Source organism: Peromyscus maniculatus, chromosome 19 (genome assembly GCF_049852395.1).
Source record: "Peromyscus maniculatus bairdii isolate BWxNUB_F1_BW_parent chromosome 19, HU_Pman_BW_mat_3.1, whole genome shotgun sequence".
NCBI lineage: Eukaryota > Metazoa > Chordata > Mammalia > Rodentia > Cricetidae > Peromyscus > Peromyscus maniculatus.
In genome coordinates, this window is record NC_134870.1 from 55600790 (window position 1) to 55620348 (window position 19559).

The 19559-nt window shown below is 45.6% G+C and overlaps 1 protein-coding gene across 2 annotated transcripts in view; it reads right to left on the reverse strand.

Annotated features, from left to right (window-relative positions):
* The window catches only part of Fech (ferrochelatase), a 34236-nt gene extending 15751 nt beyond the window's left edge, over positions 1-18485 (reverse strand). Inside the window, exons 1-4 of one of the 2 annotated variants that reach the window (XM_006985183.4) lie at positions 18250-18485; positions 12816-12939; positions 6291-6410; positions 2862-3010 (exon numbers count right to left, since the gene is read on the reverse strand). In XM_006985183.4, the coding sequence (XP_006985245.1) occupies positions 2862-3010; positions 6291-6410; positions 12816-12939; positions 18250-18316 (460 nt within the window). In that variant the 5' untranslated portion in view covers positions 18317-18485. Of the gene's footprint in view, positions 1-2861; positions 3011-6290; positions 6411-10665; positions 10688-12815; positions 12940-18249 lie in introns of those variants that run through there. The other variant, XM_042263698.2, reaches the window with a different exon arrangement.
* Between the last annotated feature and the right edge of the window lie 1074 nt (positions 18486-19559).

Genomic DNA, 19559 nt, shown 5'->3' on the forward strand with positions numbered 1-19559 from the left:
CCTGGAGGTTGGATGGATGAATGAAGGACACACAGGTATAGGAATCAGTGGGTAAAAGTACAGATGAATATGCAGGCAAATGAACAGAACAAACAGAGGAGAAAAGACAATTTTATGCCACATTGAGTGAATTAATGACTTGTTAGGCAAGCCACTGAGCTTAGACCCAAAGTTGTAATGAATGAGTACTGGATATTTTAAAAATAAATCTCCCAAGGACAGAATGCTTAATCACTAATTAAAAAATCACCTTCCCAACAACTTCAAGTATGAAGTCTGTATGATTCTTTGACAGCTTACAAAAGCAGAAAATTAATGTCAGAACCTGCCACATGTAAATTCCCGTCTTTGCATTATATGGCCAGACAATAAAATGAAAAGACATTTGACAATAGGTGGGAAAATGCTCTGGGACTCTGTCCAACCAATCTCAGAGACTGAAGCCATAGAAAGTCTGGGCATTCAACAGCTTTTCCATAGTGACCAGAGAAGGAGAAAGTGGAAAGATGGGAAGAATGTATTCCTATCTGTTTTTGCTGTTGTTTGTTTGTTTGTTTGTTTGAGACAGGGTCTCTATAGTCCTGGAACTCACTAAGTAGACCGGGCTGGCCTCAAACTCACAAAGATCTGCCTGCCTCTGCTCCCAAATGCTGAGATTAAAGGTGTGCACCACAGGCTGGGCGGTGGTGACACACGCCTTTAATCCCAGCACTCGGGAGGCAAAGGCAGGCGGATCTCTGTGAGTTCGAGGCCAGCCTGGGCTACCAAGTGAGTTCCAGGAAAGGCGCAAAGCTACACAGAGAAACCCTGTCTCGAAGAAGAAAAAAAAAAAAAAAAAAAAAAAAAAAAAAAGGTGTGCACCACTATTCCAGGTTTTCTTGTCTGTTTTCTTTCTCAAGTCTGATTGGGCTCTTCATGGGGATGGATGCTCTGCTTCATGAGGATGGATGCTATGCTGACATAAAAACCCAAAAGACTGGCGCCCTTCTTTCCATTAAATAATTTGCACATTGGATTCCTTACCATGATAAACTGGCAACAATCGGAGAGTTCATTCTCTACCAAGGAGGAGTGGGTAGAGACAGCTAAGTTTTTCTGCCATGTTTAAAGAGATGCATTGTGGCCTGTGTGGATGAACTATACATGAAAAGCCCTTGGGCCACAGCCATGCACACCTGACGGTCAGAGAAGTACAGCTGAACAATTTTCTAAGTGACATGGTCTCCTGAGGGAGTAGGCTCCTTTGTGCAGTGGGACTGGTAGATTCTGAGAACATTTCAAGCTGATGCTCAGCGATGTTTTCTCAGAGAGAACTCTCATGGTCCTGCCTAATAGGCTGTTCTCTTGGAGGGCCCCAGGATCACACTCTTGTCCTGAGTCTGAAGCCATAGGAAGCATTTACAATGAACATATCTTCACACATCCTAACTTGAACTTTTTCTGATTTTAACACTTCTCATTATGCTGGTTGATGTTGTCACATTGGCACACACTAGAGTCACCTGGGAAGAGGGAACCACCATTTGAAGAATTGCCTGCATGGTTTGTGGGATTGTCTGTGGGGCCTTTTCCTGACTGATGATTGATAGGGGAGGGCCAAGCTGACTACTGGCGAGCCACCCCTGGGCAGGAGGTCCTGGATGGCATCCCAAAGCAGGCTGAGCATGCCATGGAAACAAACAAGGCAGCAGCAGCACTCCTCCATGGCCTCTGCTTCCGTGCCTGCCTGCAGGTTCCTGCCTGAGTTCTTGCCTTGGCTTCCCTCAGGGATGGACTGTTCCAGGGAAACAGAAAATGAAATAAACCCTTCCCTCCCCACGCTGCTTCTGGTCAGAACAGGGTCACAGGGCTAGAAGGCAAACTAGGACTCTCATACTGGCCCATGCTTTAGTCTTCTGTGAAACTATGTGTCCTACAATCACGCGCACCTTGGGTGGGAATAAATGCAGCACCTGCAGCTCATTCCTGCATTTAAGTGTCTCAGTCTATGCAGAGGTTCTCACAAGTGGCCAGATGTGGCTGTTAAGAGTCAGGCCAACGTGGCAACTCACTGCCCCGCAGTGGTGGCGCTGTTGAGCTGAAAGCATGGCTGAAGATTGATTGCTCAAGTGACTTACACTTGGAGTTACAGCTAGCTACTCCTCTAAATGCTCATCTAATAGCTACCCAACTAGAAGAAACGGCCACGCCGACCGTCTTCCCCATCTTCTTCTGTGTATGGCATATGGCTTCCTCTTTACAATCTAGCTCAACGTAACTTTAAACTTCCTTTTGAAACACTGCCCAACTTTTCAGCGTATTTGTAACACTGGAAGTCATTTCAAAAGGGTCTACAGTCAGAGGAGAATGTCTGGAGAACTCAGTCAAGTGACCAGGCATTATACAGTACAGATATCCACAAATCAATAGCTGCTGGTACCTGGACCAGGGAAACAGATCAGCAGCAAAAGTGCTGGCAGGACACACATGAAGATGAGTCCAGAGCCCTGGTTACCACATCAAAAGCTGGGCAAGTCAGGTGGCCAGTTGTAATCCCAGCACATAGGAGGCAGAGGTAAGAGATCCCGGGGCAAGCTGGCTAGCTTAGACTAACTTGATGGGTGGGCTCCGCGTTAAACTGAAAGACCTGCCTCAATATATAAAGTGGAGAACAATCGAGGAAGACACAAAACACGTTAACTTTGGGCCTCCACATGCATGCAGGCACACGCACTCGTGCACACATGCACACACACATTGCTGGTGCAGAGAATCGTCCTGCCTCTGCCTCCTGCGTGCTGGGATTATAGGACCGCACCACCATGCCTGACTCTGACTATCTACTTTAGCAAACCTAGCACTGTAGTGACGAGGATACACACCTGTGTCAGGCGACAGCTCATCCAGCAGCTTCACCATGCCTTCTCCCTGCCTGGAAGTCCACATCTTGATGGGGGATCCACCTCCGATCCTGCGATACTGCTCTTGAATTTTGGGGGTTCGGCGTTTGGCGATGAATGGCGCCAGCTTACTAAATCATTAAAAGTATAAGTAAGAAGGATTTTATTCCACTTTTGTAATCCGAGATACACTTTCTGCTAATAAAGAAGACATAGTTAAGAAGAGCCTAACATGATCAGCCTTTAGGGATACTGCCATGAGGTCCCTAACAAGTCAGCATGGACTTGAGAGTTCACCTCTGCACTCCACAAGTGTTTGAGGAGCACATCCTGCACATTCTGGATACCCGACCCCTGACCTGGATGCTACTAGATACCAACCTACATGCTGCTTCTGCACCGAACAAGGACTAGGGGAAAAGTACAACCTACATGCTGCTTCTGCACCGAGCAAGGACTAGGGGAAAAGTACAACCTACATGCTGCTTCTGCACTGAACAAGGACTAGGGGGAAAAGCACAGGAAGCATACACTGGTTTCCTGATCCTGGGGACTAAATCTGGGTTCTCATCCATGCAAGGCAAGGACTCTACCGTTGAGCTGAAGCTCCAGGACCATCCTGCTTTGTTTTTAATTTTGAGACAGACTCTCACCAAGCTGTGTCGACCGCCCTTGAACTCGCAATGTTGCTGAGCCTGGTCCGGGTACCTACTTTTCCTGCTTCAAGCATCACCAAGCCTCGTTTTGTGTGTGTGTGTGTGTGTGTGTGTGTGTGTGTGTGTGTGTGTATGCAAATGCACGTGTGTGTATGCACTCTGGCACAAATGTGATGGTCAGAGGACAATTGGCAGGAGTTGAGTTGGTTCTCTCCTTCTATCATGTGGGTCCCTCCATGGCACAAACACACTCACTTATCCACTAAATAAATAAAATGTAAAAAGAAAATTGTTGTTTGGTGTTATGAAAGAGGTGTTGGTGGAGAAACGTAAAGCTTAAGTTTCAAACAACAGTTTCTGACACATCTATCAAATATTGGGTACAATCTTAAGTACGTTCTCTAGAAAATAATACATGGCTCTTACCATATTTTCTTTTCTAAAACAACTACAAATGCTATCATTTATTACAAAAACCATCTCTCAACAGCGACAGAACTGAAGAGATTAGAAAGCAGAGAATCAAACAGGCCTCAGGGATTAAACTCCAAAATTCTTGGGCATCAAAACCTCACTATTGGATGGGAAAGATGGCTTAGCAGTTATGACCATGTACTGTTCTAGTAGAGGACTCAAGTTCTGTTCCCAACACCCACGTTGGGCAGCTTACAACCCCCTGTGAATTCCATTCCAAGGGATCTGACACCCTCTTCTGGATTCCTCAGGACTTGTTTCCACACATGCACAGACACACACTTACACACATAACTTAAAATCTTTTCTTTCTTTCTTTTCTTTTCTTTTTCTTTTCTTTTTTTTTTTTTTCTGAGACAGGGTTTCTTCTGTGTAGCCCTGGCTGTCCTGGAATTCATTCTGTAGAGCAGGCTGGCCCCGAACTCACAAAGATCTGCCTGACTTTGGTTCCTGAGTGCTGGGATTAAAGGTGTGCACTACTACCATCCAGCTTAAAATAAAATCTTAGGGGAAAAAAAAACCTTCTCACTATTGCACAGGAAAATGTATTTAGTTACATGAGTATCTGGTACGTTCTGTGCTAAGGCTAAGATAAGTTTATCTATAAATTGGACCCAAGACAGCGCCTTCCTACTCTCAAGTGCCCTCAGAACACTTTGTAACCTGCCATTTGCTCTACTTAACCCAAGCTGAGGTGACTGTGACGCTGTGGTTGGGATGGTTCGGAAGGACTCTGAAAAGGCACTCACTCCACACAGTCACCTTCCGAAGACACAAAATAGCTCACCAGCGTCAGCGGCCTTCTGGCACATCACCAAACAGTAAGAAAAAATGGACAATATAGATGATTTGAAAATAAACGTTTCAATCGTTTCTCAGCTGGCAAGTGAGTTAACAATATTCTAAGACAACAGAGTTGGGACAAAGGGAAGGAATTCCTGTGACCTGACTTAGCAAGCTGACAAACAAAAGGAGTCCATGAATCCGAAGCTGAAATCACTCTTACCATAATTTATTCTTTACCATAGCTACATTTTCAGTGTCAAACATTGTTCTTAATACATACGTATGTATGTATGCCCTATGTGTGTGTGCTTGTGTTTGGGAGGCACACGTGTATTTAGGTGCAGATGTGTGTGTGTGTGTGTGTGTGTGTGTGTGTGTGTGTGTGTGTGCATGTGCACACATGTGCTTGATTGCGTGTGGATGTAGACCGCAGAATGACCTTGAGCATCGTTCCTCCGCCAACCACCTTTTTAAGACAGGGACTCTCCCTGGTCTGGGACTCACTGAGCAAGCTAGACTGGTGGTCAGTTTGCCCCAGGGTCTGTGTGTTTCAACTTCCTCAGGGCTGGGGTTACAGCTGCCTTTTAAAACAAACAAACAAATAAACAAACAAACAAACAGGCAAGGACAGGGGTTCTAGGGCTTGAACTCTGAGGTGTCTCTACAGTCCACCTTGCTCTTAATTTAACAAAATGAAGGTGGATCCTATACGGTTGCATATGTGGGCAGTGAGGTACACAAAACAGGGTTTACTGCCGCACTGTAAACAGTGTCTACCAATGAAGTACAAATTAATATAGTCATACAATGCAATTCTAAATGGTCACGAAGAAAATGAGATAGATCTATATAATATGTTATGAAACAAAATACTTGAACAAAAATCACTAAGTGCCAAATAAGGTGCATTAGTCCATTCGCATCTGTATCCTGAAGTGGGGAAGAACATATACAGGTGATACACACTCACATGCATGCATTGTTTCCAATGGAGCAGCACTTACATCTGGCTAACTGATGCTGGGGTAATCAGCATCAGTTTTTGCTTTTTGGGGTAAATACGTTATTTTCATTTTAGTCATATACATGTATTAATTTTTCATTGCAAAACGTCTTTTGAAAGAAAACTAGAGCAAAGGGGATAGGGAAATAAGAATGAAAGGAAGAGGCGAGAAGCCATAACCCACCCTCAAGGGGAAGGGAGTAGCAAGCAATGCTTCCTGAGTGGTAATCAGCAGGTAAGCGCCCAGTGCCAACACATCTTTAAAAATCTTGAAAACCTTAAAGTTACCTCAGCTGTGCTTAGACAACTGTGATTGCCGGGGTTCTGGGGAGGAGGAGGCTCAAGGAGAGAGCTCACTGACTGACTCTCCTGCAAGTCTTCCCACACCACTTCCTTCTCCTTTCCAACAGAAGACAGAAGTGCTATCATGACTGACCAGAGCCACACAGCGGACAAATGCATCATGCGTTCTGTTTACACACTGTATCTTACTTTTGAATGGGAAGTGTCATGAGGTCTCGGTCCAAGAAGAGTCTTTGAAGGAAGTCTTGAACTTCTCCGAGGGTCTCAGGGCCCCCCATGTTTAACATTAATATGCCGGTTTTTGGCTTCCTATGTAAGGAAAAACAATTCGTTGGCCACACTTTCATTTGCTCCAGGGCAGATATTTCTTCAGCTGATAAGAACCCACAGGCCCTTTGGTGACATCACAGGGCTGGCTGGCTGCTTGGAGACACAGAGGGCCTCCACTTCTTCACTGACCCGCCTCGGACTCTGACCCTTGCCTCGAGGCTCCAGCCCTGATGTTGGCATTAACTGAACTCAAAACTTCCCTATTATCCTGTCAGTCTTGAACAAAGAGCCAATTCTTCAGGGACAGAGACACAGAGTTCTAGAAACCTAAAATGATGCAGAGGGCAAAGGATCTGCAAGTGCCTGTGCTTTATGGGTACACAAGGTCAGACTTTCCACAGATTAAGGCTTCTTTGTATGCTAAAATTAAAGTCCAGTGTTCTTCCTTAAAACATTGTTTGGAGCACTCAGCGCATGAAGCATATACTCAGCATAATCCACCACCAAGTAAATTCCGTCACCCGGGGAGTGTTCCCCTTTCAACACTCCAGTGAGCCTACCGTTCACTCATCTGCACCCCGTCTCTTCTGTCACACAGGAAGCCATTCCTAAGCTAAATTACATTTTAGTACTCTGCTTTCTTCCCCAGCACATGCCACCAGCCCATCTTCAGTGCCCTCTCTGAGTGACACCCCCCCACACACACCTCTTTCATACATGTGTATGAAACGTGCTTTACTCCCTCACACTCCCACTGAACCCCCTTTTTCTTCCTAAGAAGTCCCTGACTTACTGTCGTGGGGTTTCAGTTCGTTTGTGACCTACAGAACTCAATCTGGATCCTTTGCATGAGCATGGGTGGGCTATTCCCTAGAGATTCCGCAGCTCGCTCACCCCTGGCTACACCACCGAAGAAAATGATTCCCTCCGCCCTAGGAACCACTAACTTTGATGGCCAATTACTCCTCCGGGAGGGGTGGGGCTCAGGAACCCCTTTACCAACTGTGCTAGAATATTGAGGAGCGCAATTCTGAGCCGGTCTTGTGTGGATAGCCAATGTGGATGCGAGCTCATGAATGGTCATGCCATGCCTGGGCAGTCTCATAACATACTTCTCCCTCCTCTCGCATTGACCTTATTTCCACCTCCTCCTTCCATTCACTCTTGATTTAAAAAAAAAGGCTGAGAAATAACCAGCCAGAAGTTCACCTCAAATACTACAATGAATGCTTATACCCCCTGCATCAAACCATTTCTTACTAGAGTGACTGATGGACTGATGTTGTACTTGGAGCCCATGGTAAAGATAAAGTAGGACCACTTTTCACTGTCTTAGGCTAGTGTTTCTCAGCCTCAGCACCACTGGCATTCTGGGTGGGACAACCCTTTACTATAGAGGACCCTCCTACACAGTGTAGGGTGTTTGCTAATAACCCTAGCCTACACCTACTGGGTGAGGATTACCTGTTCTGGTTAGGTTTTTGGGTTTTTGGGGGTTTTTTTGTTTTGTTTTGTTGTTGTTTTGTCAACTTGACCACAAACTAGAGTCACTTGGGAAGAGGGGACCTCACGAGGGAAATTGCCTCTATCACACTGGTCTGTGGGCATGTCTGTGAGACATTTTCTTGATTAATTATTGACGTGGCGTAGTGTGACCACTGGGCAGGTGGTCTCGGATGATATAAGTAAGGTAAGCAAAGCATGGGGAGCAAGCCAGTAAGCAGCACTCCTCCATGGTCTCTGCTTTAGTTCCTGCCTTGAGTTCCTGTCTGGGATTCCCTCGATGTAGGACTGTAGCCCACAGGCCAAATAAACCTTTTCCTCCCCAAGCTGTTTTTGGTCAAGGCTTTGTCACAGCGACAGAAACCAAACCAGCATAATTCCTCACCTCAGCTGTGATGACCAAAAATGCCTCCACACCTTAGAGAAAGAAGGTCTAATCCATTTTAAATAAGAGGATTATACCAAGTAATTATACTTAGGATGTTCCAGAACTTTGTGTGTGGATATTCGGTACCTGTGTATGTACATGGGGGGGGGGGGGGTGCGTGTACCCAGCAGTGCACGTGGAGAGGCCCGGAGGCGCATGTCTGGTGTCTTCCTCTATTGTTTTCTACTTTATTTTTTGAGACACGGTCTCTCACTGACCTGGAGCTTATGAATTTAGCTAGACTGGCCGGATAGTGAGCTCCTCCCCACCCCCCAGCCTTGGGATTACAGACACACAGAGCCGTATCCAGATTTTATGTGGGTGTAGGGACTTCAACTCATGATTGCTCAGCAGGCCCTTAGCCCAGAACCATCTCCCCAGCCCCTGGAAAACTTTTGTTCACATAAAAATGATACAATGACACTAACAGGGCCTGCTGAGTTTTCTTGTTACCTAAACATGCCAGATGCATCACCTGGTGAAAATGCCATCTCCCTTAATCTTCCTGCTGAGACCACCCGTCTCCCCCCAAGTTCTCGTCTTTCGCCCTCAAAAATCTGTGACTCCTAATAAATTAAGTGCATTTTCCCGTGGATTGCTGCCAGTTAGCAGATTACTGGTCAAGGAAGCCTAGGCTAAAAGACTTACCTAAGCCACAAAGGGTATCAGTGTGCAAACGGGATTTAGAACCCTGCTTTCCATCCATAGCACCTGAGCTCAGAACAAGAGCAGCTTTAAAGCAGATGTCACTCGGCCCAGCTCACGTTTTTTGCAAACCCGTGTTGATTTTATACATGAAAGAGTCGCGTGTAATTTGAAAATGCCCCAACACACGTTAACGCTTAATTCCAAACTGTGTTGTGCATGATGAGTACTGCATTAGTCTGTCTCTGCTGTGTTCCCAGGACGAAGTGCAGAGCTTTAATCAAGGGTCTCTCTGGCTCTCTTCCCCTCCAGACAGACCACACCTGAGACCAAGGTCTCACTGGCCAAGCCTCTCTTTGTCTGAACATCAAAGTAGGCATAGCAACATGTATTTTAAAACCTACTTGGAAAAGTTTAAACACTTTGCATTTGTTATATTCTGGGACTTTTAAAGCACAAAGCTTTTCCTTTGAAATGTGCATAACGGGAACTAAAACTCATCAGTTAGCAAATAGTCATTTTATTCTATGGTATCTAGACAGCGCTGATGAAAAGAAATAAAAAATCTCAGTCCTTCATTAAACCTACAAGATATCAGTGACCCAAAGATCTATGCTACTTCTAGAACAAAAGCCAGTAAACAACAGAATCTGTACCGAATTTACACACACACATACACACAAACACACATACAGACGGAGACAGAAGGAGACAGAGAGAGAAAGACAGACAGACAGACAGACAGACAGACAGACAGACAGGGAGACAGAGACAGACAGACAGAGAACACACACAGTCGAAACACAGCTCCACTCTTGGGTTTGTCTTATCTATGGCTGCCTTGACACTGTAAGAGCAAAGGTAAAGAGCAGCAAAGGAGATGCTGTGGCCTATGAAAACTAAAACTAAAATAAAATAAGAAGCAAACTCCTGACAAAAGCCTGTGGACGTCTAAGCTAGTTTAGCAGCTGGCCTAGCACTGTAGCCTCGCTCAAGCCAAGCACTACGCCACATCATGTCTTTCAAAATCTTGGCATCAGAATGGTCCCCCGGATGCCCCTTACTTTAGCATCTCAAATATCCCAAACTAGACCTAACCGATACCTGGAATGTAGGCTTAGATAAATAAATCGTGATTTACTAAACTACTCTTGAACTCTTTGAGATTGACTGTCAACTTGATAGTCCATAAAATCAGCCAGTAGGCAAACCTTTAGTACGCCTGTGAGGGGATTTTTGGGCTGAGTTAAGTGAGGTGAAAAGATCCACCTTAACTATGGGGGCACCATTCCATGCATCCCAGAGTGAATGAAAAGGAGAAAGTAAAGTGAGCATCAGCATTTATCTCTCTCTGCTTCCAGAGTGCAGATTAAAAAGTGACCAGTCACCTCACACTCCTGCTACCATGATGGACTGTACCCTCAAACTGTGAGCAAAAATAAAACCTTCTTTATGTTGGTTTTATAAGGTATTTTGTCACAGCAACAAGAAAAACAACTAAAACAACACAGAAAATACTTATAAATATATGGTGACAGTGGGAAAAATTGTAAAATAATATGCATCGTACTGTTTACATGTAAGTACATATATGAGCGGATAATAAGATACTAGATGCTAAGATTACTATGACTTTTAAATCCTCCTTCCACCTGAATGTTCTAGCGTTTTATATAAATATTATATAAAGTTACTTAATAGAACCTAAGACATACTTACATTTAATTTTAACAATTAATGTAATATTAAGGCCATTTATATTATTGACCTTTGTCACTGCAAAATATAGCAACTGTGGAGGTTTGAAAGAAAACGGCAGCCAAAGGGAGTGGCACTATTAGGAGGTGTGGTTCTGTTGGAGTAGGTGTGGTCTTGCTGAAGGAAGTGCGTCACTGCAGAGGTGTCCTATATGTTCAAGCCGTGCCCAGTGTCTCAGACCACTTCCTGTTGCCTGCAAGTCAAGGTATAGGACTCTCAGCTCCTTCTCCAGCACCACGTCTGCCTGCATGCCACCCTGTTGCACCGTGATGACAATGGACTAAACCACTGAAACTGTAAGCCACCCCGATTAGATGTTTTTCCTTTATAAGAGTTGCCGTGGTCATGGTGTCTCTTTATAGCAATAGGGACCCTAAGACAGCAATGAGATAATTTTTCCTCCCAGCTCCTCAGTTCTTCCACTCGCATTAATACTTTTTCCAAGTCTTAAGGAACCACAGAGTACATACGGTCCCATGTCCTGTCTGGCATGCCACCAGCCCGAGATGCCAGTGCTTCCTACCCTAACCACTAACCACATCCTCAAGGAAGACAGAGTTGAGAGGAAGGGATTTGGAACCCATCCTTAATGCCATATCCTAAATCAACCTCCGTTTCTTAGCCTTCAATCAATAAAATATCACAATCACAATGAAAAATAACAAACACAAAATGAAAACATGTCATTTACATGGTGACTGTTCACAGTGGTTTGAGAATGCCCCCCATAATCTGGGGCATTTGAATATGTGGTCCCTAAGTGGTGGCACTGTTTGGATAGGTTTAGCAGGTGTGGCTCTGCTGGAGGAAGTGTGTCACTGGTGTGGTGGTATTCTAATTGTACTGAAATGTGATTTTGATTGTATGTTAATAAATAAAGTTGCCTGGGGGTCAGAGCTATTAGAACCATAGCAAGAGCATGGCGGTGGTGGCACATGCCTTTAATCTCAGCACTTGGTAGAAGAGCTAGGTAGATCTCTGTGTGTTCAGGGATACAGCCAGCATTGGAGACATACGTCTTTAAGACCTGGAGGGTTGTACTTACAGGCAGTGACGAGGCAGTCACGTGTTTGGGTTTACAACTAATGAGAAGGCAGAACAGAAAGACTATGAAAAGACATACACACAGGAAGTAGCTCTCTTTCGTGGAGCTAGGAGCACTGCAGGAGGAAGGGTGAGATTTTAGCTCTGAGCTCTGACCTCTTGGCTTTCTCTTTTACATTGGTTCTATGTTTCTTATTTAATAAGATGGTTGGTTACATCTACACACTGGAGCTGGGCTTCAAGGTTCAAAGACTCACACCACCCCCAGTTTGTTCTGTCCACTTCCTGCTTGTGGTTCCAGCCGTGCGCTCTCTGATGCTGCTCCAGCTGCCACACCTCTGCGACCCTCTGGAACTGTAGACCCAAGCGAACTCATCTTTGAGTTGTGTTTTATCACAGCAATAGAAAGGTCACTAACATACTGTACAACTCTAGAATGCTGTCTTGTCTGGCAGGAAAGTCATGATGTCACTTAGTCACAGCTACTTTCCTTCTTTCCTGCATAAAACCTGTTCCTCTGTATGCCCTGTGGGAGTCTGTGGTTTCTGCTGCTGAAGAGAACACTCAGTTACACAATGACTACTGTCTCCACCCATAAATACCAAGAGTGAAGTACACTCTATTTCCTTAATGAAGTATAAACCATAGCACATCACTGGTAATTATGTTCTTCATGTTAAAAGCTAAAAGTAATAATGGTAGAATCTCCCAGAGAAGTTCTTGGTAAGCTAACTACTTTTTATCCTATACAAGGTATACATTTTACAGGTGTAAATATGTCCAGTTCATACACAGATTTTTTAGTATGCACACAGTTGATTTCATATATGACATATACTAGGGCCACATCCTTCCATGACTGAAGACTATATTTAACTATATGTCCTTTGTTAGTCCTTAAAACCTACTATTTAATAGCTGTTAAAAGGAAACCAAGAAAATAACATCCCATTGCTAATAAATATATTACATTTTTTTCCAGTCCCTCTCCCCCTAGGTTGCTTGAACCCACTTGTATTTATCATAACAGAAAACGAAAAGAAAGCCTTATTTGAGCCTAAAGTTACCTCCTTTCTGGCTGAGCTTGAGGTGTTGCAGTTTTGGCTTGACGCGCTTTCTCTGTGGTGGCCGCCGCCGCTGCATCTGACTGGCACCGCCATGGCTGACAGACCCTCGAGCCGCCATGCACCACTGTGACAACATTAAAGTGCTAGCATGAAATCTGGCTGGAAAGTAATTTCTTCTCAAGAGGTCCTCAGGGCATAATTCCTCGCTTTAAATTTTAAAAAGGTGCAACGGCAGGGTGTTTTTCCCAGCATCTCTGCAGGCAGGTAAAAGCGCCAAGCACTCCTTTCTCTAGTGGGCCGGGGTGCAGGTTCCCTCCTCCAGGGTGGCTTTCTTTTCAGAAGCCACACACACCTTCTCACTCTGCCCTGCTGCAAATTTTGCGCAGATCTCATCCCTAGAACCTCTGTACATTCAGAATATTTCCAACCATGGGGCGGTGCTCAGGAGAGGGGAGGGCATCATAGGGAAGGTGAGGAACTACTAATTTAGGGTCATTTAGAGTGGAAACTGAGCCAGTCCCCAACTGTGGATCTAATTTCTGTCTGCAAGCCTTCTGGGTAAAGCATCAGTGACGGGAATCCCAGAATTGTCCTGACACTGAGAAGGGGGCCCGCTCTCTTCTGCAGGAATGCACCCACGATGTGTAGAGTCCCTCAGAGTCCAGTACTCCACATGACAGACCAGGCTCCCAGGGCCCAGGGCTCAAGAATTCCCTCTCCTCTAAGCTAATCCCAGAGTCTATGTAGGCTCCTTCCCTGCATCTGTCCTCTGGAGGGCAGATGTTGCCATCCATATAAGCAGTTGGTGATCTTCAGGGTGGCCAAGGGGGTAGTAGGAAAGAGCTGGTGGGAAGAGAAGCAAGAAAGCTTGCGAGTCAAGATTCTCCAGGCCTCTTCCCTGCAGGGGCTTAAGAGAGTTCGAGACTCCATCCTTCCAGGTGGTTAAAAGGGTCTGTTGGTTAAGGCTGAAGGAAGGACAGGACTTGCTACTCTGTGTGTGAGACACATGTCCCTATCGATACACTTGACCAGGGCTTCACAAGAGAAATGAGGGAGATGGAGGGAGGGACTGAACCAAGGAGGACATGTGCCATGCTGAATTAACATGGAGTCTTGGCCCGTAAAATTAAATTGAAACCACATGTTAGTACTGAGGAAGATAATAAGGGGCAGTGGTATCTACTGTGTAGCCTCCTTCTCCACTCTCCTAATGCCAGGTTAGAAACTAGTCTGGGACCAGTCGTCTTCTACCTGTATTCTCCTCTAAGTGGCCGGACCAGGGCAGAGTTCAGGCTGGATCAACTACGTCTGACCGAGGGCAAAGTTCAGGCTGGATCAACTACGTCTGACCGATTTCAGCTCTCCACTTCTCACAGTGTGACCTGGGTCAGACTACAGTCTCATAGAGCCTCAGCTCCTCCTCCGTAATATGACGAGTCCTTGCTGGTCAACTCAGAGGATTGAAAAATCAAGAGAAGCACTCTGCAGCATCTGCCACGTGACAGGGGCTAATACAATATTAGTATAATAGTTTCATTTGTAAGTTTCTAGAGAAAGCAACTACAACTGCTCTAACTTTCTTTAAATCACCCAAATGGGAACAACAGGAAAGAAAATGGCATCCCCAGGTCGCCTTGATTTTTCTATCCAGATTGTACACACTGACACACTGGTGCATGTCTGTGACCACAGCACTCAGTGAGCTGAGGCAGGAGGATCTTTAGTTTGAGACCAGCTGGGGTTTGAGCCAGACCTCGCCTCAAAACCAATAAATAAAAGCAGACCTTGAACTTGCCCAGCAGAGCCCACTCCATGAGCTTAGGCTGGGGAAGCCTTACTAAATCAAGGCAGAGTGGAAAGATTGATGTAATAAGTTCAATTCCACTCAAATGAAGTCTCAAAACAACACACACACCCTTGTTTCACACAAGTTTAATTATGAACTACATGGTGAGATTTAACCAGGTATTCAATCATGTGCAATGTCTCCAAGTCCCTGTACGAATGAGATTCCACCAGATCCTATGGGATAGGGTTATAGAATTCTAGCTGATGGTCATAAATACGATTTCTTTCTGTGAACCTAACAAAAGGAAGAGGGGGTAGGACCAGATCCCCCCAGCTAGTACATTATGGTTTCCTAGTACAATTTCCAAGTTTCCTGGCTATTGCCATGCCCTGGCTTAAAAAACTCTTGTCTCCTGTTGACCAAATTTTGGTCCTGATAAGGGATCCTTCCTACTGTGACTTAGGATTAACATACCCCATCAAGGACATCTCTAAAACATCCCTCTCTGGCTACTGGGCTACTAGAGATATGGAAGGGCAGGAGGAGCAGGTGGTCAGAGAAGATAACAGAGGAGGTGAGTATGCTCAAAGTGTTATATGCTTGTATGAAAATGTCACAGAAAAAGCCATGCGAATTGTACAAATGACGCATACTAACTAGAATTAAATGGATCCTGCACTACCTTAGACGCAGGGACTGTGGGAATATGGGGACTTGCTTCCCAGATTTGGCCTGATATTCTGATTTTTGTTGTTCTAAGGGACTGTAACAATGAATAGGAAAAGGACTGACACCATCCACCACCCAACACTGTCCTGTCACAACTCCTAAGTCCATGTTAGGAGAACTTACAAAACCTATGCAATTTCTGAACCATTAAAAATTAAAAGATATCGGGGCTGGAGAACTCAGGGGTTAAGAGCATTGGCTGCTCTTGCAGAAGACCTGAGTTCAGTTCCCAGCACCCACATCTGGTATCTTAAGAACACCTGCACCCCAGTTCCAGATTTCATGCCTGAGGTACCTGCATTCACATGCTCATCCCCACAGAGACTCACACAAACATACACCCATTTTAAAATAAAAATAAAAATTTTACTTTGAGCATATCATGAAAAACATTTCCATGCATCAAACTGATGACAGGCTGCTGTTACATATATTGCATAAAAGAAGCAGAAGACATTATGGATGTGTATCTGTATCTTAAACACACAGAAAAAAATTAAAGATGGGGAGTTGGAGAGATGGCTCAGTGGTTGGCACACTTGCTGCTCTTGTATTCATTGGGTAGTTTGGTTCTTAGCACTCATTAGGTAGCTCATAAACACCTGAACTTCAGCTCCAAGGGGATCTGACCCCTCTGGACTCTGCAGGAATATGGAGTCATATTCACATACCCCCACACAGACACAGACACATTATTAAAAATAAAAATAATTTTTTAAAAAGATGGACTTGAACAGAAAAGCACTGAATACATAACAAACTATAATTTTATATATTGCAAAATATACAAGGCAAAATAAAAAGTGATTACATGAGAGATAAAAGTTTAACTTCTGCATAAAATCTTAAAAACACAAATTACAAAACCAAAAAAGAAAATGTGCATAGGCCTAATAGAATTCTTGAATAAGAAAATACAAAACTGTGTGTGTGTGTGTGTGTGTGTGTGTGTGTGGCGTAGTATATGAAACATTGGAGAAAGCATCTTACTACTTCTAAATGAGTTAAAAAAAAAAATAGAACACAGAACTGCTTTTTCCAGTTTAATTTCCAGAATTCAACTGTAGAAAATACTCAATTTTCTCTTAGCTAATAATATTAATCTTTCCCTATCCACCAAACCGATAAAAGTACTATAATACCACCTTAAAAACTGGAGTGTGAGAAACTCATCACTAGTTAAAGCGCCAAGACTGAAGCGCTCAGCCACAAAGGGTCGTATCACAGCCCCTGTCCGCAAAAGGCTGAGGGGACACAGCAGAAGAGGAAGCAGGAAGACTGGGAGAGCCAGACACTGTGGAGGACTGGAGCGGAACATTGTGTTCTGGCCGTAACAAGCTGCTGCACTCGTGAGCTCACCGCAGCTGTGGCTACTGCACAAGACCTGCACAAGATCAAGTCAGTCAAAGCCCCCTCATGCCATGGGGAGGGGCTCCCAAGCCCTCAGCCCTAGCTAAGGAGCTATTATCAATTGATGGCTTCTGGAGAGGGAAGGGCTAGGTTCTTTTTAAAGGCATGGCCCCTGATAAGTTGACCATGCTCTAGGTCACAACCCCATGGGGGGTCAAATGGCCCTTTCACGGGGGTGGGGTCACTTAAGACCATTGGAAAACACAGATATTTACAGTGCAATTCATAACCGTAGCAAAATTACAGTGATGAAGTAGCAACGTACGTAACTATGGATGGGGGTCACCACAACATGAGGAAATGTATTAAAGGGTCTCAGCATTAGGAAGGTTGAGAACCACTACTCTAGTAGGTGACTCCATACCGATGGGTATATATATGGGCAGCATAAATTAGATTTAACAGTTGAGAGAGAGAGAGAGAGAGAGAGAGAGAGAGAGAGAGAGAGAGAGAGAGAGAGAAGGAGACAGGAAGTTGAGAGGAGGTGAGTGGTGGGCATGAATCTGGAAGGAGTTAGGGAAAAGAGTTGGGGGTGAGTATGATCAAAATAGACTGTATGCATAAAAAATAGTTTTTCAAAGCGTTGGAGCCTGTAACATAGTTGGAATTGAGATATATTGAGGCTTCTGAACCCGTTCACTTAGTTACTTCTGACTTACACAGAAAATAATTTCAGTTCTCATACTGTTTCATGACCTCCAATCTTGGGTCTGTTCGACTTTATTTGCCACTGGGAAGGATGGTGAAAGAAACGATGAATAGGTACTTCCTTTACTGGCACTGTCCTTATCTTTAAAGATAATACCTTTTGTTTCCCAGTGTCTTTCGGGAGCTGATCTTCAGTGTACCGTATTTGTCTTGTAACAAAGGCACTTGCAATATCCACCCGAAGGAGGTGCCACATTGACAGATTAGGAAACTCCTTTGAAACAGGTCAGGTCTAGTCACCACTCAAATTCATGAGCGCCTCATTTGGGGTGGTCTATTACGTCTGTAACTGAGAGGCTCTACGCTGCCTACTTCACCCGCGTCCTAATCTTCACAGCAAATATTAGCGAGTTTGGCGAGGTTGGGACCCTGGCTCAAAGTGTCCTTGCTCAATTCGGTCCAAACAAGTGTGTCCTACCCAGGGCCCCCACAGCTCATCTAGCGGGCACACCCTACATTAATGAGGTGTAACAGCAACACTTGAGATCTCGTTCGTTCCCTAAATATCCCACGAAAACTCTAATCCGGGCCTCCCCACGGTGGGTCCTTCTACCCAGAAGCCATGGCATTGGCCTGGGCGGAGCAGCAGTGGGCACCGTGTTCGCCACCAGCAGAGAGTAAACTGCAAGGCAGATAGATGCCAGCGGTGATGGTGACAACGACACCCGTAATCACTAAGTCTAGCTACTGCTCGAGGTCCCCCCTCCCCCCACACACACACAGCTGGCCCTTGAGACTCGAACCCACGGCCTCCCGGCCGCTCCAAGCGCTCGCGATCGCAGACGCAACCCCACTTACGCGGCTCGCGGAGCAGCGCGCCCGCAGCCCGCAGGGCCGCAGCCATGTTGGCGCCGGCCGAGAGCATTTCCGGGACGGCCAGGGATCCTCTGCGGCGGCGCGACAGCCAGGCCGGCGAGCGCCTACGAGGGAGGCAGCGCTCCGCACCCGCGCCCCGCGCATTCCCCGGCCGGCGGGGGCGGGGCCAGCGGGAGCTCCGCTCTGGGGTGTGGCCGGGGCGGGGCTTGTAGGACCGAGTGGCCAGAGGCTGCTGGCTGGACAAGCCGAGATAAGGCCTGTGGCTTGGAGATCATCGTCGCTCGTGCCACCACGGGTCAGCGCATCGGAGGCCCGCTAGGACTGCGGCGGCGCTGGAGGGCCGTCCGGTCGGATCTGACAACCTGGTCGGCGAAACTAGAACGACAGCCCATGACTCAGCAAAAGACTTTCTGGACGTTTCCATACTGTCCTTAGATGTGCCCATGGTTCCCAGTTTGGTTGCTTTACGACAGTGCAGACCCTTTCCGACTTGTTCCAGAGCAAAAAGAGGGTGTGTGCATGTGTGTGTGTGTGTGTGTGTGTGTGTGTGTGTGTGTGTGTGTGTGTGTGTGTGTGTGTGTAGCACCTCTTTGTAGCAGAGATGAAGACAAAGAAGCTATATGTAGCACGAATCTTAAAGGGTCTTATTAATAAAAACAAACCTGAGGCCAAGTATTGGGGCAAATGCTGGAAGATCAGAGGATCAGAACAAGCCATACCTTACCTTGCCAATTCCTCAGCTGATCCTCTTTCCTCAGACTGGAAGCCTCTGTGTCCTCATCCAAATGGGTCTCAGTTGAACTGCTGCTTAAAAGCCTAAAAACTTAACCAGGCTCTAGTTCCTGGTACTCATGCCTTATATACCTTTCTGCTTTCTGCCATCACTTCCTGGGATTAAAGGCGTGAGTCACCATGCCTGGCTGTTTCCAGTGTGGCTTTGAACTCACAGAGATCCAGACGGATCTCTGCCTCCTAAGTGATTAAAGGTGTGTGTGCCACCATTTTCTGGCCTCTATGTCTATCTAGTGGCTGTTCTGTTCTCTGACCCCAGATAAGTTTATTAGGATGTATAATATATTGGGGGGACATAATATATCACCACAGCTATAGAGTAATATTGCAGGTGTGAGGGCATCAGGAAGGGGGGAGGTCAGGAAGGCAGATGCAGACTGGATTAAGAAGGGGCTGAAAATAAGCAGAGCAGAGCATTTTGAAAGACTCAGCGGGCACTAAGAAGAGAGAACGGTAGGGTAAGGCCGCTGGCAGAAGTCCTCCTGGAGGCTTGGGGTCAG